General features: G+C 41.3%; 2 protein-coding genes across 2 annotated transcripts; both read right to left on the bottom strand.

Annotated features, from left to right (window-relative positions):
• Positions 1-23: 23 nt before the first annotated feature.
• LOC6560648 (endonuclease G, mitochondrial) lies at positions 24-1,184 on the bottom strand. Its single transcript, XM_001987828.2, has one exon. It carries the CDS (start codon positions 1,062-1,064, stop codon positions 126-128), a length of 939 nt encoding a protein of 312 aa, XP_001987864.1. The 5' UTR covers positions 1,065-1,184; the 3' UTR covers positions 24-125.
• Positions 1,185-3,362: 2,178 nt separating this feature from the next.
• LOC6560647 lies at positions 3,363-15,920 on the bottom strand. The gene is made up of 11 exons (XM_032735297.1): positions 15,824-15,920; positions 14,210-14,345; positions 13,060-14,084; positions 12,472-12,534; positions 7,063-8,319; positions 6,656-7,000; positions 5,774-6,091; positions 5,552-5,699; positions 5,294-5,490; positions 4,758-4,941; positions 3,363-4,220 (listed from the first exon to the last, which is right to left on the bottom strand). Exons 1-11 carry the CDS (start codon positions 15,891-15,893, stop codon positions 3,890-3,892), a joined length of 4,074 nt encoding a protein of 1,357 aa, XP_032591188.1. The 5' UTR covers positions 15,894-15,920; the 3' UTR covers positions 3,363-3,889.
• Positions 15,921-21,408: the final 5,488 nt, after the last annotated feature.

The following is a 21,408-nucleotide window of genomic DNA, read 5'->3' as shown; positions in this document are numbered from 1 at the left end:
TTCTACAAAAGTAGCTACTATTCTTCCATGTAAAGCCATGTTGATAATTTATTTGTTAAAAACAATCAAGGATCGGGATCAAGTTATGAAAGGCTCAATTGAAAATCTCTCGGCTAACTTTAAAACTAAACTTTTTTGCCATTTATGGTTGCCAGTTGACTCCGATTGAGTTGGTCGAAGAAGAGCAGACCCGCCGCTCGCTCCACCGTCTCGGGGGGAACTTGGAACACCTGCAGCGGGGTGTCGTTGCTGATGACCCTGTTGGGCATCACGTATACCTCCATATGCAGCTTATTGTCCGCCGCCGCCTCACTCACAATCACCTTGTAGAAGTGGGTGGGCACGGCCACTGCATTGGCACCGATTACCTCGTACTTGACATAGGTCTTGCCGTCGTCTTCCTTGTGGGGCAGGTAGAGGGGACCCGTGCAGACGTAGACATTGGCGTAGATTCGTGTCAGTTTGCGCACGTGCAACTCCAGCGTGTTCCACGCATCTCGATTGAAGCCCTGGCCCACCTGGGGAGCCATGTTTGAGAGCAGAAAGGTGTCGTCGCAGTGCTTCTGATGCAGTCGATGGTTGCCCGCCGCTGCCATGTGACCACGATCGTAGCCAGAGCGGAGATAGTCGGTGTTCTGGGCGCGAAAATAGGGATGTATGCTATCGTCGGGCTTAAAATTGGATTTTGCACGATCCACGTCCGAATTCTTATCCACCGACTGGGCGGTGAGGTGCTCGAACACCCAGTGGGGCACCCGAGTCCGTCTGTCGTACGATAACACATAGTCCGACTGGGAGCGCACGTTGTCCAGGCCAGGGAAACCGTATTTCATGATCTGTGAGATGCGTGACGGCGTCGCTGCACGGTTCAACTCATTGGCCGGAATCAATGCTGCAGCAGAGACGGTTCCGAACACGGGTAATCCGGGTAAGCGTGAAAGTTTCTCTTGACCACCTGTGCTGTGGTAACTGGTCAGGTGGCGTTCCGCATAGGAGCCCAGACAAAAAGCACTTATAGCTGTAGTGCCGATTGCCAAGATGTTGCGTACTTGTGATCGACTCATTTTGGATTTCGTTTTTATAGATAATTTTATTTATTTAAAGCCGTTTGCTTATTGCACAATTATAACATTGTCAGCTGTTTGAAAGCGCGTGTGGCCGTGGCAGGCAAAGTGGAATATGCCGGTCGTATTCAAAAATACTAAGCAGCGTTGTTAGTATAAGTTATCGATAAGTTGCGCGGACAGAAAGCTGAATAAGAGAAAAGCTGTGACAAAGCTGGTTGATTTGACATCCCCAAGGACCAACGAATCGAATAAAGTACTGAGTACAAGGGAGTGAAACCAATCCTGATTAGCACGGTGTTTAGTTTCTCGTTCCACTCACGGCCGCTCTGTTTAAGGCCGTACAGCGCCTTCTTGAGTCTTAGGACTCGGTTAGGGAAATCTTGGTTGGCAAATCCCTCTGGTTGTCGCATATAAACCACATCTCGCAGCTCACTGTTGAGATAAGCAGAAGACACGTCAATCTGATGCATATATATACCATTTTCTACCGCTAGAGCAATCAGTAATCTGATTGTCGAATATCTGGCCACAGGGGAGAACGTCTCATTGTAATTTATGCCATATTGTTGGGCGCATCCTTTGGCCACTAGTCGAGACTTCAAGCGTACTACTTTACCATGTTCGTCACGCTTCACTGCAAATACCCGTTTACAGCCAATTGCCTTCTCTCCCTTCGGTAGATCAACCAACTCCCAAGTTTTGTTTCCTTTTAGACTGTCCATCTCCTTCTGCATTGATGCCCTCCATTCACTGGCATGATCAGAACTCAAAGTTGCATTGAAGGTCTTTCACATACATATAATGTATCGGTCAAATCAATAGTGTTATTTTTCCACTTTATGCGTGCTTTTCCACGCCCATATGCCTGTATGTAATTATTTCCAGCTAAAATAATTTTCTCCTTGTGCTCTCTTAATTCTATGAAGCACGATCTGTCGTTATACAAATGCGCTGTGGCGCCACTGTCTAGACACCACGTGTTCTTCGTAAAACCACCACTACTTGGGTTTCTTGCCGCTGCAAACACTGAGCACGATTTCTTACTCTCTTTATTTTTCTTGCCTTGCTCTTTTTCGGAGCTGTCTTTTGCGCGACAATTTGCAGCAATGTGCCCACGGCGACCACATGTCCAGCAGCCGCCCTGTGTTGCCTTTTTTTGCTGCGCACTTCTACGATTCACTTTCCCGTTACTTTCGTCTGTATTTTTGTTTGCTCGATTGTCTATACGCGTCGAGAACATTTTTGTCTCTCCGTTTGACTCTGTCTGTCCGTCTGTTCTACGCCGTTCACTCTCTTCGAGTAACTTGATTTTTATCACACTTAGCGACGGCAACGTGTCACGATTTTCCATGGCGATCACGAAATTATCGTACACATCCGACAAACTTGACAACAACAATATAGACAAACACTCTTCGACCATTAAAAAGCCGATCTCGCTTAGTCTTTCCACTAAGTCCGCAAACTAATGTATGTGCTCTGCCATACTACCCGACTATACCAATCTTAGCCGTAACAACTGCTTTAGCAAAGTTACATGACGCGCAGGTCCCATTGGCATATGAATTTCTTTCAGGGTGTTCCAGGCACTTGCTGATGTTTGGCAATTCTTCACATTATTTATTTGGGATGCCTTTATGCAAAGCATTATACTTGCCAGAGCCTTTTCATCTCTTGCATCAAATATTGCCTTTTGCTCAGCACTGTCATTTTCGTTTTTCACGACACGACCGCACACATACTGCCCTAGTTCTGAATACACGAGTACGCTTTTCATTTGAACGACCCAGGCACTATAATTCTGGTCGTCCAACTTCTCGATCGAACTCATCGAGGTATTCATTTTCTTTAACCACACAGTTATCACACTTGTCCAAGAAAGTCCAGAATGCTCTCATTCACCTTCTACAAGTAATCCTCAGAACAATTCACTGTATTTTCTACGAGCTGAATTTTCCGTGTTCTGGGCCCATAACCTATTATAACTTGGGGCTTATATTTATTCAGAGCTTAGTATTTAATACAGAATATACATGTCCGCTTCATGCGACTTATACTACGCGATTCAAGCGACCAAAAGCGACTGACTCTTTCTTCATGAAAATAGCTTAAACATAGCATCGAAGAAGGTCTTCATCATAAGGAACTTACAATTACCGTTGCTCGCAGGCAACAACAGATTAAGACTACAAAACGGGAATGCAAGACAAGCTGTGGTGTACATAGGCAAATACAGTTATTTCCAACACAATCTTTCAACAGGCAGATTACAGCAACAGAGAGCACAGCTGCAGTGGAAACTAAGTTATCTCCCACACTAATCAGCATTTACAATGATCGCTCTTTAAATAGGTCCAGTGACAGCGAAAGCAATAATTAGATTACCATCAACTTTAACCGCTTTGCAGTTAAGTAGTTTATTATTATCATTATTATATTGCGTACACAGTTTACAGATTTAGCTTAAATACATAAATTTTATCGTCAGCACGAATGGGTGATTAACATTAAAAAGCTTGGATATATTATTTAAATTAATAAGTTAATTGTTTTTTTTTTTTTGTATACTTGATTATGACGGAAAATTGTATCCAATCTCATTAAAAAATCACAACGACACATTTTGCAAACGGTGAGAACATTTTTCGTTTCGTCATTGTTACCGCGTGCAGTTGCACTTAGAGCTAGAAAAAGTGCTGGTGGCAAGAGCGGGGGGCAGGTGGCAAGTGTTATTGGGAAATCTGCTAATTGGGGAACTAAGCACTACTTAAAACGCTTTCTGCTGTCGTGTGTTGCTGCTACTGTTGCTGTTACTGTGGCGGCTAGCATGTCTCCTTATTGCAATCAACGAAATTGCTAAACTCGGTCGCATTTGGCGGCCCCTCGCTGTACAGATATGTGACCGGCCAGAGACGTGCCGCAGCGAAATCGCTAAGACTCTGCAATCCACCGGGTCGCGGCGGATGCTGGTTGTATTCACTGCTCGCCGCCGTCGCTGGCTGATTTGGCTGATGCTTTGGCTTCTGCTTGCTGCTGCTGATGCTGCTGGGCAGGCCTAGGCTGGAGTGCGTCGGTTTTGTGCCGTTCTTGCCGCCGGGATAATAACGATCGCTGCACTTGCGCCACTGATCTGCCTCGTCGCCCACAAAGCACCTGTTTCAAATAAAAACGGAGTTATAATTTTTTTTTTTTACAGGTTAAATAATATTTACATTGTTTTTTTTTCTAATTTTACCTATTTCCTATTTTTTTTTTTATATTTAAAATAGAATCGATTATTCCTTAATTAAATTTTCTTTATTTAATAGCTAATTTTAAGTATTACCAAAATTGCTTTAGTATTAAATATATACACTCTATATTCAACTTTTACAAGCTTTTTTTTAAATCTTTTATAACCTTAAATTCTGGAAAAAAAAAACATAAAATAAATAGTTAGCTGCAAATTATGTTTAAGGCTAAGCTTGCATTAATTCGTTGGCCTTTTTTACACCATTTTTTTTTTCAATTTTACTTTTTAATGTTCAGGTTTACTTCAAATCAAAAATAGCTTACAATAAACGTACCTGTACAAATAAAATATTATGACTTTAAACATTTTTTGATATTGAGTCTTACTTTAAATTCAATCAAAATCTGAGCTTTAATTTTCAGCTTACTTAAACATCCATTTCAAGTTCAATGACTCACCAGGGATAATCGAAGCCGCGACTGTAGCCACAGGGATGATCCGTTTTGCAGCAGTAATCCCAGGAGCCGATTTCTGTGCCATCCGTTTCGCAGGAATAGAATCCCGTTACGAGATTCTTTTCGCAAGGACTGCTGCGACGACAGGGTTTGCCGGACACGGTATAATGACGCCAGGCAAGGTCGCCTTTTGCAAATGAAAGGTTAGTTTAGGATAGGCACAAAGCGTAATCCGTGAGGCATGCGCTAGTTAGTACATTAAGAGGATGGCGGGACGGGGGGATTCGTCTTTGTTTTGGGGTTATTTTTCGTTGCGGGGGGGGGGGGGGGGTTACTTTACATGCTGGTAGTAGTAGTTGTCTATATATGTTTTTTACATGTTTATGTACATTCTCCGCCGTTTACAAATTAATTATACACATACAACTAAATTACTAATCGCTACGTTTTGGGGATTATTGACAGTTGAATTTTGTGGGTAATTCCGCTGGTTATTTACACAATGATGGACGTGCAACAGGTTAAGAGTGTCAGTTTACCAGGTTCCCGGAATATGTCCATGCGACGATCATTATTCACACGCGATCCCCCAATTGTGTTAACCTTGTCGCGACAGGTCCAATCGAAGGGATTCCACGCGAACAGCCAATAATCGCGCTCCTTGGTGTGCGTATAGTGCACATCCAGCTTCAGCTCCGTCTGATCCAGATCCGACATTTCGCAGTTGCCATGGGAGCTGGAGTGTACAAACATAAACATGAAGTCGGCCTGGAGATGCACTCAATCCGTGGACTTACCCAAAGCTGAAGGCATAGCACTTGAATTGGGTCGTCTCCCTGAAGTGTATGCACTCCTTCTTGCAGGCCATTTCTGAGGACACCTTCATGACCTTTTTGATAGCAGGTGGCAGTAGTCGAGCCGGCGATCCATATCCCAAATAACACACTATACGAAAATATAAATATATATATAAATGTATATGTATATATTTGATAAGGATTTAAATATTATTTACATACGTTTCTTGTGTTTCTCATCCATAATAGGCTGTATTTCGCAACCATGGCCATAGCTGGCGCGCTCGAATATGTCGAAGGCGGCATCCAAAATGAGATGGCGCTCCTTGTCCATATCCCGGACGGGCCAATCGCTCAGCTGGCAGTTGTCGATGACGCCCGCATGCCGCTGCTGGCCATATCGAAAGGCAAAGGCGCGACAGGTGAACTTCGTGGAACGGATGCACTCCATCTCGCACTCACCCACAGTGCGCACAGTCAGCGAGTCCCTCACGATGGACTTGAAGAAGCGTGTGGCATCAATGGCGCGGAAGAAGCACTCTGCAAAGCATCAACAAAGTATTTCAGATTTGTTGACTTATATTTGAATTATATATGTATGTGAATTGTATTTAAACGGATATTATGTATTTATGTATATGCACGAGTTTGTTGCCGGTCACCTAGGATCAGATCGGGCTTGTGAATAAAAACATGCGCTGCTATAAGAAATGAGTGCACTTGCACCTGCTCACATTTGGGTGCAAAACTTATCATACAACACTCTTACTTATTTTTATATTATTATGAGCTAATACGAAAAATTGAAAATCTTAGAAAGGATTCTTAATTTCTTAATTTAAAAATTTTTAAGTTATAAATAAATAAATAATACTAAAAATCATAATAAACCCCATAAAGTAATTACCACTAAAAATGTATTTAGAGTGAAAATAAACTCAAATTGTAATTGTATAAACTGGAAAAAGGGTTTAAATTTAAAATCTTTATAGAATAAGGAATTAAAAGCATAAAGAATTAGATAAAAATAAATTATAAAAACTCGAAGTAACATTCTAAATTTTTTGAAATAATGTGAAGATTTAAAATATTGTATGGACTCACGTGCATTGCGCGGATCGGAGAGTGCTGTGCTGGGATTATCACTACGTCGCGGGGGTTGTGATGATGGCTGTCTGCACACATCCATATCATCGGCCATGGAGTAGATGTCGTAGTCCCGATCCGGCTCAATGTCCACATAGTAATCGAGCATATTGACGGGCCTGTCGCAGAGCATGCAATTGTCGCGGCCCGCCTGATTATAGCGATAGCTATATGTGTGGCAAATGAAACTGGGACGCTGATCCGAGCAGAGACGCTCGCATTCCGTGAGTGTGGGCACATTGAAGGCATGCTTCACGGCCGTCTTGTGGAGTCGGAAGCCTTCGCTAGTCTTGGCAGAGCATTCTTAAAGCGGGCAGGAAGACCATATATTATAGGGTCAATTTATGACTCAATTCTTTCCTTACCATCTGGTCCTGGTCGTCTGGTCCACTTCTGTCTGTAGTCGTTGCGCAGACGCGGATATTCATTGTCGTAACTGGAGCCGGGATAGCGCAGCACTGCATTCGATTCACGTGGTGGCTCCCGATGGCTGGTGCCCAACTCAAAGTAGTTGAAGCCATGCTGATCCTTTCGATGATGCGACTCACTCAGTCCGTATTGCGAGGAGCTGTGCTTGTTGCTGCTGCCGCCATAACTGCCCCCATAGCTGCCATAGTTGTCTTCGGTCCCTATTAAATAGGGCACAAACTTGTTGGGCTTCGAGTAGGCAACGCTGCCCGAATTGGGTCCATCTCTATCAAGGTAGTTGTGCGACGGACCCGTGGCTGGCGGCGCTGGCCTACTCGGCTCATGTGGGCGATAGGGCGAGTAATCATGCCCCGGACGATAGGAGGGTCTGTACTTGTCAATGCGATCTGTTTCGGGTCGTGGTGGACGGTAGACAGAGCTATCGTAGCCCGAGCTGCTGGGGAAAGTTTCCCAGCGATCGGGTCTGTAGCGGGATGGTGGCTCAGGTCGGCCATAATCATGTCGATCTATATAGTCGGGTCGTGACTGATCGCCAAAGCTGCTGGGTGGCGTGTGACCATAGTAACCAGAGCCCGAGCTATGCGAGGAGAATTCATATGAGGATGAGGAGCTGGAGGAATGGGAGCTATGATGGTCCGGTGAATAAGGTCGATGTTCGTAGGAGCTGCTACTTGGGGGGCCCGACGGACCTCGATAATGATCTACAGCGGTGCTGCTGTGTGGCGACGGTGGCGGGGGTCTATAATGATCACGATCACGATCACGATCGCGATCACGGTCTCGATCTCCGCCATAGGAGCCGCCGCTGGGTCCAGGCCCACTGCTACCGGGCTTAAAGTAAATCGGATTACTGCTCAGTGGACCCTTGGAGCAGTCCTGGCAGGCATTGCGACGACAGCTGCTGGGCGCATTACGATCCCGCTCATAGTAATCATAATCGGGATGCCTCAGAAGATTCGAGTCGCGTCGATTCGCACTCGAATAGATTTCCATTTGGGACAGCGGCATCTCGATCAGCTCACAGTCGCCCTGGCCATGTCCCGACGGATCCAACCGATAGTTGAAGCCTTCGCACATGAATCGCTTCTCATGGCCGCACTCCCGCATGCAATCCTCCACCCGTTCGCAGGATATGGAGCGACGCACCCAATGCTGAGCGACTCGCTTCCCGGCCAACACACGACGGAAGCAGGCTGCAAATAAATAACAACAGCAAGAAAAAACTAAATGATAAGTTATTTTCGGTGTACCGAAAATGAAATTATCTTGCAGTTTGCAGAGATATGCTGAAAGTTGTTCTCAATTTTGGAGATTTTAAGTTGAATCAGTTGTATTGTTTGAAACAGTATGCTTGGTATAAGAATGTATTTTGTTATACATATGATAATAAAAAGCGATCACGGTAAATTAGAAATAGCCGAAGGTATGAAAATTTAAATTAAAAAATACAAAGGAACATCTGGAATATGATGAGAAGGATAAAAATATAGTTTTATTATAAGATATTTTAAATATGCTGGCATCATAAAAACTAGTACAATTTGTGAACGTCGCAAAAATATTTAAGGAAGCATTAAAAGGACTTACACCTGAGCTCAACTTTGAAGCCACAGTTGCCATTATTTCTATTGAGTGTCGGTGAGTGTCTGTTTCGCAAAAGAAACTAGTGTCTCTGATCAAATATATATAATTTGTTCGATTTGTATTAAAAATTTCGTGAATTTCGTAAAAATATCCAAATGCAAGGGTATAAAAAAGTTAAAGATGCTGCAGCAAATGCAGTCAACAAGTTGAAGCAGCAGCTGTTAGTGAAGCAATCTCTGCCTCTTCACTTTAACTCTGGCCGAAAAACCAAAGAAGAAGCAGAAAAAACATGGTCATAAGCAGAAAGTCAGTGAAGCGTTTGAAACGCGCGGCCAGAACTCCAAGATCGGGGGCTTCATGTTGCTTCATGTGTATGTTTTGTTTTTTTCTTTTTACCGTCACATCCGCTGTTGCTGTAAATTATGTTCGAGTCATGTTTTGCGACGCCAACGGACACTTGTAACACCGCCCCTCTCACCCATAACTGTCCCCGCCCACCCATCATCACACGTTTAATGTACAGGGCCTTTGTGCAGATAATCTGTGGAAAATTGCCGCTGAACAGCGGAGGAGTCGTTCTCTGAGTAGTTATTTTTCTATTTTACATTTTTTTATATTTTTTTTTATAAAAATTATGCAAATTACTTTAAACAGCGTCGTTTTGGCTAAGTGCATTGACCGAGCTAAGATCAACTCCAATTCAGCGTCTTACCTTTGGCATCCTCCACAATGATAATTGTGCTGCTTAAGTCGCTGCTGCTGTGGCGCGTAGGACTCACAAATTTGGCACTGCTGCCACCCAAGAAGAACAGCAGCAGCGGCGGCAGCAACAAGTGAAAAACTGTTTGCAACCGCATTGAAACGCGCTCAGCGAAGCACTAAAAAGCTAACAAATATTTTCCAAATCTTTATATAATCGCGCTAGCTTTTAATTCTATTTGTGCTTTGTTTTATTTTATTTTATTTTTTCTATTTTATATGTGATGCTCAGTGATTACGTAAGCGTTCTATTTGAATGTCAATTGCGTGTAGTGGAAAATCCAAACGCAGGCACAGCAGCTATTAAACAGAGAGTTTCACACACACACACACACACAAACACACGCACACACAGCAGGATATGTGAATACGTATACTTATTTCCGGCGACTGCGACGCGCAGCGATGGCGATTCTAATGGCGAATGAGCAGCTGCTGTGGTCAAGCTTGCGGTTTTATATGGTATTAGAAAAATGCTCGAGCGCTCGAGCGTTTTTCACCAGGCAGCGTGGAAAAAGCTTCACTTTGCGGCAAGGGCGAGAGCTTTTTTTGTTGTCTGCGGTTTCTGTTCTCTCGCTGCGACTATGTATCATGCGGCACTATTCTGATGCCAGCGGGGGGCGTTGTCATTGGTGGAGTCTATGGAGCCTTGAATCATGATTGTTGTTTTTATTTTTTAATGAGTATTTTTTGGTAGCAGATTGCTTATCTTTGATTCAGATGAAAATACGGGGGCACTTGGTTAGTTGGTACCTTTGGGGCTATGGGCAGAGCGCTGACCAGCCATGCGTGAATAGACGTCACTCAAGGATGCCGGCGATAATCAAATTATGTAAAATTAAAGAAGACCAACGAGATAAATTAAATATGAACTCAAAGAACTCAAATTTCTGATAAATAAATTAAAATTTGAGTTTAATTTTAAAACAACAACAGGTCAAATTTATAAATGAATTTCACGAACATGATATTACTACAAAAATATACTTCTGTGTTAGTTTGATGTTCTTCTCTGTACTGTTTAAAGATTTCATACGCTCAAATTCTCTTTAATTAGTAGAGCTTTAAGGAGTTGTTAGTTGCCTAACTATTTCTCTGTCTAAAGTTAATATTTTTGTCTACATAAAAATGTAACAATGTTAATTATATGCAATAAAAAAAATTTATTACATTTCTTGCAATTTTATTATTTTTGCTCACAATTATCTAGTTTTAATTTATTTTCAGAATAAAATTAATTAAACTCCACACTTAGTTCGTTGCCTAAGTCTTTTTGACTTAGCTCACGCTGTCTGTTTTAGCGTATAATATTATTAAGCAAAATAAGCTGCAAGTGCAGTTCGTTGCCTAAGTCTTTTGCATCTCGGCCGTAGCTGTTACAAACACAATTCATATTTAATATCAAGTTCGTTGCCCAAGTCTTGGCAATTCCATCGATCATCACAACAACAAGAACTTCCCCACCCACTGCACATCCACTCTTAGATGCAGCACAAAAAGCCAGACAAGTTGAGCGCATTTCCGTTTCTTAATCAATGTCACTGCTGTCAGTTCAATGGTTGGCTTTTTTTCGGCCTACAACATTTGCATACAATACAGCCTGCCTTTTGGGGCGCTTGTTCAAGTGCACTTGCTCTTGCACAATTTCAGCAAAGTAGCCAAAAACAAGCTTACAAAAATATGCGTGCTACACTTCCGCTTCTACAGCCCAAAAAGAAAAATTGAAAAAAAAAACACATTAGTCGTATGGTTATCTTTAGCTTTAGCTCCCTAGATCTGTCCCACGCCTAATAAAAGTCAACTAACAAACGCGCACGCAGACCAACGATTTAATTACGTTGTCAGATAGTAACTGGCATTTGAACTTGGCTTATGTCACCTCATCATGATACTATGCTGAAAGTTCACGTACGTACGTACTCGTCACACTCGAGAAACTCCAAAAGGAAGTCGAGTCTAAAATCAAAATATAAATGACTCTTTGATGAGTTGGCAGCGCAATTTTAGAATTGTCATAAATCTTTTGCACTTGACAACCTAACCAAAATAAATAAACATATCTTAACAGCTGACATCATATGTGAAAAAGAAAATGTTGGTATTCTAGTTAAGATGTTAAAAACTTTTGTTCTATTTTCAAGCGTAAAAAATTATATATATTTAAAAATAAAAATATATTGTAATTTTTTAAGTTAGCTTAAGTGAAACTTCTGTGTTTTTTTTGCTCCCAGCTTTGTCTTAAGCCTCGATTTTTATATATTTCATATTTTCGATTTAACTTTATATTCATATTTTTCTTTTTTCCAAATTGCACTTAACATGACCTTTTTTTAAGCTTGATAGTCATTTTTTAATTAATTTCCAATCCTAAAAATATTCGACTATGTTAAGTTTAATTATTAATGTTGTTCTAATTAGTATCCAATATTAAAATATAATGTATTCTATTTTTAAGCCATCCGGTCTTCAGAATGCAAGCTCATCGATAACCCACTTTTTGACATTTGTTGCCGTTTTTCATAAGCTTTGGTCGACATTTATATTATTATTTTTTTTTGCATTCAAAATGCGAGTTGCGGTCACTTGTTTTGTTGTCCACGCCGTGAGCTCGATTACTCGATTATAAATTTAGTATGGAAATGTTTTGGGCACATGCAAGCAGCGACTGTCTGCTGTCCACCGTCCACCGTCCACCCACTCAACAGAGAGATTGCGCTTTATGTTTAGCTAATGGGATTTTAGTTTTGTTACGCAAATAAAAGCGAATCAAAATGTGGGTCAAATGCTCGCTCCTCCTCCTCCGTCTCCCTCCCCACTACGCCCGTTCGTAATGAGTTTTAATTGTGCGCAATTTTAATTCTAGGTTTTTTAGTTGTTACATTTTAAGCCCAAAAAGCAAACAAACCACTTCAAAACCCGCCACTGCCTATGTTAGATGGGCGCGAATCCAAATTAGTTGGGACCATGTTAGAATTATTAAAGTGAACATTAGACTTACTTACCATTCATCTCATCCATGGGATAACGATCGTGATCTCTGTCACCAGGCATTTGCATTGGGGGCTCTGAAAGATAAATTCAAAGATTACAAACTTGAGTCTGGTGCAGATATTTCTTCTCTCATTTTACAAAGTGAACTACTCGTATATTGTATTATACCAAATTAACTCAATATGTTTCTAACTAATTTACTAAGTGAAAACTTAACTGATCTAGTATCGTTGTATTTGGCACTGAATTTAAGCAATATTTTACATAACTAAGTGTTTTGTTGTCCTTAGAAAAAAAGATTCTTATTTTAAAGCTTTCTTTATTTTATGAACGCTCACTGGGAATTGTGAAATATGCTTTCAAAATGTTGGAAAGCTGTCTAAAATCCTAAGTGAACATAAAAAAATGTTAACTAAAATGAAACAAAAAGCGCTTCCCAGAAATAAACCACCGAAAGTGAAGAAAAAAATTGGATGTCAAAACAAAAGCGCTTCCCAGAAATAAACCACCGAAAGTGAAGGAAAAAATTGGATGGTAAGCACTTGGAAACTTATAATAAAAATATTATCTTAGTTTTAAAAGGCTAGTTTAGTTCTTACTTTTATTGCCGTGCATATAATCACCGGGATTGAAGTACGTGGATATGGTCTTGTCATCATCGTAGCCACTGTAACCATTGGGTCGCATGACGCTACCATTGCGACGCACATAGTCATCCCTAGGAGGTGGCGATGGCCTGTCGTAGACGGGCGGACGTGCCGAAGAGCCTGGCCCGGGTTCATAGCTGCCATCATGTGCTGCATGTTGCGGCGGATCAGGTCGATTGGTATAGTCCGGACGTGGCTCGCGATGCCCATCGTAAGTGGACGTAGGTCGCGGTCCATGTCCGGTCGGTGTGGAGCTGTCATAGGGACGCGCTGGGGAAGGACGCGGATAGTCGGGTCGGTCGCTGCTGTATTCCGGGCGGGGCGCATAGCTGGGACGATCACTGGCACCGGGCCGTAGAGTGGTGGGCGCATAGCGCTCCGGAGTACCATAGCTATAGCCATTGCCATAGCCCAGGCCAAAAATGGGACGTGGAGGGCTGTGTGGCGTTGGACGCACGCCATCATTATCCAACGAATGGCCATAGGAGGGCCTATAACGCTCATCCACCTCTGGCACATTGGCGGCATAGCCGCCGGGTATGTAGACCTCCTCATTGGGCGCCGGATAGTTGTGCTCGTAGAGCGTTGGATATTTGTAAAGTGGATAAATCTCATGCGAGAAGTACAAACGATCTCCAACGCCAGGTGGGGGCAAAGACGGACCCGGTGGTGGTAGTGGTGAAGGTGGCAGGTGATGATCGGGATGGTCGGTGTGCGGCGTGGGATCGACAACGAGCACTGGTGTGTTGCCCACATCCAGCGGTCGATTGGGCAGATTCACGGGCGTTACGCCCGTACTGATGGGACTCGATGGTGCCCCAATCGAATTGTCGCTCAAATCGAAACAGTTCGTTTTGCGCGCATACAAATCAAAGTCGGGATCGAAAATGACCCCACCCGGCCGCCCGCTCGCGCCGCCAGCATTGCCATACTGCTCCGATGACAACTGACATGTGCCGTTTCCGCGTCGATGCACACTGCAACAAAAAAAAAAAATCAAAAGTAAAGTCAGTTTCACATTTGTAGAAAAAAAGTAATGTTGGGTAATCGCTAGCCAGCTAGCTAGTGCAATCGCAATTCGCCAATTGCAAATCGTATTTACCCAAATGAGATGGCTTGACATTTCTCGCCCGCCTGCAGGCACTTCTCCTTGCACATCTTCAGCGAGTTGGTGTCTTCGGTGCGGAAGGTCTTCTCAAATGGCAGCATTGCCTCCAAAGCGATTCGCTCAAAGCAGTCTGTAACAAAACAAAAACAAAGCAATAGTCGAAATCAAACAACTTACTAAATTAGCCAACAGCAATTGGCCAAAAGGTTCACTACACTCTTTGTTGTGTAATATAGCGACCCCAAAAAAATTGTTATAACTTCTACAGAACAGCTCCAACTCCAACTGTGATGATGATGTCACCTGGGGACAACACTTGCACTTTCAAGGCCATTTTTGGACTGGGTTGCTCCACTGTACGGTAGGTTAGTTTTATTGGCTCTGCAATTGTCTCCGCAATTGCGCTTTGTTCTTTATTTAAATTTGCGGTTTTTTTGGCTTGCGTGCCGGGTGGACGCAGTTGACTGCCATTAACCCATGTGTGGCCCATAGAACTCTGGCAAATAGTACTTGCCACAAACAGTCCCATGAATAATTCAAAAAGGTCAAACACGACAAACAAATACATTTTGTGGTTCCCTGAGCAGTTTGTGTCTGTGTGGCATGATGGATTATTGGCCCTCAGTTTTATGTTTTCTAACTAAATATTATATTAATAATAGGCCGAAAGTAATAAAAATATTTGTTGTTCCTCTGAAATATAAAGTTCTGTCAAAGCTTTCAATTTTATTTTAGAGATCCCATGCTGACAAATTCTCCTGTCGGAATAACATAAAATTAGATTGGAATCAAGTCGCTAGATCTTAAAGAGTTTCTCAATTCTGTTAGAAAATCTGTTCTTAGGTTAAGCTTGATTTCATGTCTGAGTATTTACACATTATCAACATCATAAATGTATCTATAATCGCCTTACAGATTAATTATTGTTAATTTCCAAATGGTCATTATTTTACCAAACTTCATTGTTAAAATTAAGTGATAAATTTATCAAAGAGTATTTTAAGATATTAGCAAATGTTCGAACCAACTGATGAAATTAGATCCGGTTTCAAATCAGACTCGAGCTTATGTATGTGTGAAGAGCATAATATCTAAGTAACTATATAACATCATTTTCTAAAGATTCAAATATTGAAGAAGCTAAAATAAATGTATACTGTACAAAGATTGCATATCTATATCTATCTATATTTCGATTCGGGTGTGAAACCTGTAAAGTACTAAATTTACATATTTATTATATTCAACAACAGACACCCAAGTTTTTTCTTTGTGTAGTTAGTATGTTTTAGAGTAATTTGCTAGTTGTAGTCGATTTTCAGGTCTGTTCAGCTAAATTGCCAACATTATTTACCCCACTATGCTAATTTTGACAACTACATTAAACATTATATGACCCATTATAATGGTTTTACTATCTTAGAACTCGTTTAAATTTTTGATTAACTTAACTGTGCTCAGGGTAACCCGCTCAATAGTATAAGGGTATTAGTCATTATAATCGTTTATTACTCATGCATAAGATTACTGCTTGTAGTAACACTTCTATAAGCACATAATTTTTATGCTCATGTAGTAATAGATTTTTATGCCCCTGCTACTGCTTACCATTACGTGCCGAGACCAGTTGATTATCCACAGTGAGTGCTTCGATTCGATTGCAAAGCAACTGCAGCATCCAGATCAGCGCAATGCGCTGCCTGAGCTGAGTTTTGAGCAACTGGCACATTTGCCGGTTTTAATTGACAATTTTCAATTGTTAGCGGCAGAAATTGTTTCCCTTTTGATTTTTGCACACACAACTTAGAGATTATTATTTTAATATAGTTTTTTTTATTTTGCGTCTTCACTTATTCACTTCCTTTGGCATTTTTGAGTATTTGCATTGGATTGGGGAGAGCGAACTGTTTGGATCGACGGGAGTTTGGGAACTGAAAGACAGCGCTTAGCGCAAGACGAGTAGAAACCTTCTGTTTCTGTTTCTATATCTGTTTCTGCTGCTTCTTCGCTCTTTCTTTTTCCTTTCTTTTGTTACGTTCGCGTGCCAGTGGGATTCATTTCTTTGAGCAAAGTGTTTTGTGTCTCAGCTTGTGTCGTTCGCGTTTCGTTTCGCTACTTTTCACATTCTTTTCACCGTTAATTATGTTGCCAAAATATGCAGATCGTTAAAGATGAGATGTGGGATCGCTTCTTTATGGGTTCGCCCCAAAGCCTGACTTTGCTTTTCAAGTTGAAAATGAAGATCAACAATTGTGAGATTGTGTTTGTGTTTGTGTGTGTGGTGTGTTAGACGTGTTAAACGTGTCAATAACCTGACTAGATCTGACTAGACGCGTGTTCTCTTCGGGCTTCCTTGATGACGCCATAAGTTCGTTCGCCTGACTGTCTGTTCTGGAGCCTATGACCTTTGTGCCAAAGTATTCTTTTTTTTTTTGGCCACTTGGTAATTAACAATATTTGAATGACAAAGTGCTCAGCAATGCGTAAATACAATTGCCATCATTGCCGTCGCACTTGGCCAAATGTAAAGCCAAAAGCAAAACATTCAAAATTATAAACAAAACAAAAATTAAAAAAGAACTAAACAACTAAAAACCGCACATTGGCCACAAAAATTTTTAATTGTTGCCCAGGGAGAGAAACAAAACCGGCAATTAATTTGCTATGACAGCTTGAGAAAGATTATATACTAAAAAATAAAAATATGAATGAATAATTGAATGCTACTGAGAACAGAATTCGAAATATGCATAAGTGTGTGTGTGTGTGTCTGTCCGTAGGTAAAAGTGAGTGTGCAAATTTCACCGTGGTGTTAAGTGTTGCGGGCTTCTGGGGCAACAACAAACATATCAACGTCTTTTCGCCACTTTTGGTGAGAAATGTAGCAGAGCTAACGGTAAATTTGATCACCACGCTTCCGTTGCGCTTTGACATTTTAGCGAATGCGCTAATGACAAGAAAGCTCACATATACACGCACACCCACACACAATATATACATGTATATACGCACACACACCGACACGCACAACTAAAACACACCCAAAATTAGATGAAATTTCTAAATGCAGCCCCATTTTGAATTTACTTGCTTTGATTTGAAGTATTTTTGTTACTATTTTTGTTTGCATTTGTTTTAATACTTTATTTTCTTTTATTTATTTTTTGCTCTTCGCTTTCGTTTCTCGTTTCTCGTTTGGTTCTTTTTTTTTTTTGTAACGCTGCGACTCGAAACACGAAGCGCCGATCCGCACTCGCTAAACAATTGAAACTGAATAAAAATTCTGATTTAGTTGTATTCGAAACTCATCGGATGAGCAGAAAGCAGCGCTGCCAGCAGCGGCAGCAGCAGCAGTGTTGCGGCAGCAGCAACATCAAATAAAAGCATCGCACTCTTTTGTTGTCGCTTAGCTGCTGGTGCTGCTGCCGCTGTTGTTGTTGTTGCTTGTGTTTACGGCGTTTAGATTTGAACTTAGTTGGAGGGGAGAGCAAGGGGGAACAAAACTGTTGCTTGAGGCACTGAAGTTTGGCGCTCGAGTTGATCATTATTATTATTATTATCATTAGCAATACAACGCTGCGCCCACTTCAGACTTGAGACGGGGTACTGAGCAGCAACTTTTGGTGGGGTGTCGAGCAACCTGGTGCTTGCCTTGACGTAGCCATTGTCGCCATTGTCATCGTCGTTGTCGTCGTCTTTTGCCTACCGCCATTTCATCTTATAGCTGGCAATGACTCATGCAAAATTGCTTCAAAACGAAATTGTAGCATGGAATTTGGGTGCATGTTGCAAGACGTATTCCGCACACTATGAATTTGAGTTGAGCTATTATTGATTTAAATCAGAACTACCGAGCGAGGATGGAGTGGATAGATGGGCCCCAAGAACTACGCGGGTTGCCAATTATTTATACTGATGGTAAGTTAAACGGTGAGGTTGGAGATGGTGTCCACTCCACTAAATGATCAATTCAGTCTGCCTGATATTTTTACCACGATTAAGAAGGCACTTTCACCGCTTAATTTCAGACAGGAACTGCCCTTAAATAAGCTGGCAATCTACAATAGCTTAAAAACAGTCTCTTTACGAGATGACAAACCGGGATGCCATTCACTTCAAGTTTTTGCTTTAATTTGGAAGACAAACCATGAATTGCTTTTCAAAATCGATTCAATTCAATATCGAACATGTTTTCCATGTTTAAATAGTGGGTTGTTTAAAACCTAAGGGCTTTGATAGTGAGTAGGAGTAAAAGAAAATATAAAAATTAAATTCCAAGAATGATAAGCTTAGAACGATTTGTATAAAAAAAAAAGAAAAAGTTTGCTGTTCTCATATTCATTTTATTTTATTTTCTGATACATAATCAGCAGTTGTAAGGGATTTCTTTTGTATTTCTTTAGAGAATAATTTCGTTTTTATGTGTTTCTTCACACAGTTGTAATACCCCAAAGGGAAAAGTGTATGAAGGGGCGTGATTATTTGTGTGCGCAATTAGAGACAAGTGTTTTTGACTGCAAGTGTCGTTGTTCGCTCGTTTGTTGTAGAATTAATAGAGCAGTTGAATTAGAATCCACTGCAGAACCAGAACTTGAAGTCAGACCAGAAAGAACAAGAGAATGGCATAATAATTTCTTGAATTACGTTTACGGTTTGTTAGAGCCATTAAAACAGCTCAGTTCACATTAAATAGGCCTGCTCTCTGGCTGGCCAATGCAGCTTAAAGTTCGGCAAATGGAAACATTGCCCTCGTGGCACCTGAAGCGTTAATTGGTGCAAGTTTTCACTGCAGCTACTTACCAAAATATTTGTGATTTTGATTGAGATTGAGTTCGAGTGTGTGCGTATGTCTATTTTTGGGGGGCCTTATAATTGGCGACACCTTTAAGTGTCGACCTTGTCATGCTCGCTGACGTCGTCTAATTCAGGCCGGGGCTGTTCTTCATCAGCGCTTCGGCAAAAACTTCAACTTCGAAGCCGGCGTCGACGTTAACGTCTGCGTCGCTGCGGCGGCAAGCGTCAAACGAGCGTATCCAGCGTCAGGAGAAGCTTCACAAAAATTCGCTGAAACTCAAAACTGAGTTTCACTGAGCTCAGCTCTGAGCTCATTCTATGCTAATTTGCATATAGTAAAGAACAGGAATTCTCAAGAACCGCAAAAGCGAGGTGCAGCCTTTTGAAGGCTGCCTCAAATTGCTGTGAGATTATAAAATGGCAAAGGCAAAAGATGAAATAGCCAATATATATATTTAATTTGAATTTGGCATGGGAAAGATATTGCACAATGTTTGTATATTGGATTTTATATTTGAGCGGCGCTCTGCTCCACATTGGCTCTTTAAAAACGATTGCGTGCCAGTGCGGCCAAAGTGGCAGGCGCAATACTGCGTTGCGCCTATCAAAAATCGCATCAGAAATCGCTCAAAATTCAGCGGGGCAAACAGCGATTCGCGCACGCGCCCCGACTGACAAGTGCGGAAAAGCAACAACAATAACAACAACCACACTAAATATGTGGCATCACGTTTTACAGCGTGAACAATTTGAATATGCAGCGCGTGTCTAAAACAGATATTGGACGACAGATATTGGGCTCGAAACGAGCCCAAGGAGCATATAACCCACAGAAGCTAAAATTGAAAATATATTGATAGCGAATTGAAATTGAAAATGCAGCTCATCCAGCTCCCATCCAGCGGTTCGGTAAATGGCATAGATTCGGTCAGCGGCGATTGACAGTTGTGGGTGTGTAGGAAACGACAAACGTTGACAAACTTTTATTTATTTAAGCCCCCATTTCTTCAGCGGTCACTTCAAAGATACCGAAAATCTCTAGTTCTCTGAATCTAACCGTGAGTTCATGAAATAATTGTTTTTGCCGATTCGATTGTGCATGGCTTATTTTTTAGTTTGAGCCAGACTACAGTTTCCATATTTAGATCTTATTTTCTACCATGAACCCGTTAAAAATGGGTAAAAAGTGTACAATTGCTTGTACAAAAGTATGTAATAGACAGAAGGAAGCCCCGCCGACCCCATTTCCCTCTCTATCTATATATAAGATACTCCACCCAAAGATACTTCCATATCCTTATCTTTTGTGAACTTAAAAAGATTAAAAGCATGAAATTTATCATATACAGCGATTTAAAGACCTTCTGATCATTTTGAAATTATACAAAATTTGTGTTATTTTTATTTAACCACTCCTTAACTCTCATATAAGCCGTAGGCCAAAATATACCAAATTCTCAATTCTAGACTGCACCTGAATATATGTTATTACTACCATTAGCCATAATATTGTTATAGAAATTAATTTAATTTGATAGTTTACAATGGACATTTAATTACCGGAACGGATTATGAATGCCAAAGAATTGGTTACAATTCTATGGCTATTTGGCTGATTGGCAAATGAGAACTGGTTATTAGTAGCCAAAGTCGTTTCAGTTCTTATCATAAGCGATTCGTTTACGGTTTTCAATTTATGTGCAATCAGGTTAGCTCATTGGAGATATGAATGCAACAAATTCCATATTACACAATTTTATTAATTTTTCTTTTTAGGTGCCACTAATCCAAACAACAAGCACCCGAACCAAATAGCATAGTCATCATATGTGCGGAGGTATCATAGTTATTGACAGCAATTTCAATTGTTAATTTCGCATTTTAGCACAGACAGCTGTTTGTTGCGGCTGCATGCAGTTGCATGCCCCACATTTCACAGAAATTGAAAACTCACCGAACAGGAAGTATTTGCATGAGCAATTTAAGATTCGCATACCGAAAATGAAAGTTATAATCTGAGGTGCAATAGTAGCCGCAACCCACAGGCAAAACACACACAGGTAGTATTATTATTGTATTGTCGAGCAACTCCAACTGCAACTGCGACAAACAGCTGACGCTAAGCTGGAGCTCCAGCTTCGGCACGCATTGCACTCGACTGTGGCACAATGTTCGTCGGCCAAATCGTTTCTTATGCAATTTGTCGAGTTAGATGGGCAATTTGTGCTTGCTGCCAGTGTAACAAGCTGGATACGGAGGCTTTGCCCTGTGTGGCCTACAGAAACTAGGCTATTAACCACCAAAACAGCTAATGCACTTAACAGTGCCCGTAGCTGCAACAGTGCCACATTTTTTGCTAGTGTGTTATGTGATTGGGATCGGCCCACAAAATCTATCAT

The sequence above is a fragment of the Drosophila grimshawi genome, unplaced genomic scaffold, assembly GCF_018153295.1.
Source record: "Drosophila grimshawi isolate 15287-2541.00 unplaced genomic scaffold, ASM1815329v1 contig_184, whole genome shotgun sequence".
Lineage (NCBI taxonomy): Eukaryota > Metazoa > Arthropoda > Insecta > Diptera > Drosophilidae > Drosophila > Drosophila grimshawi.
Note: the sequence above shows the minus strand (reverse complement) of the source record. Positions and strands in the feature narration are given on the sequence as shown.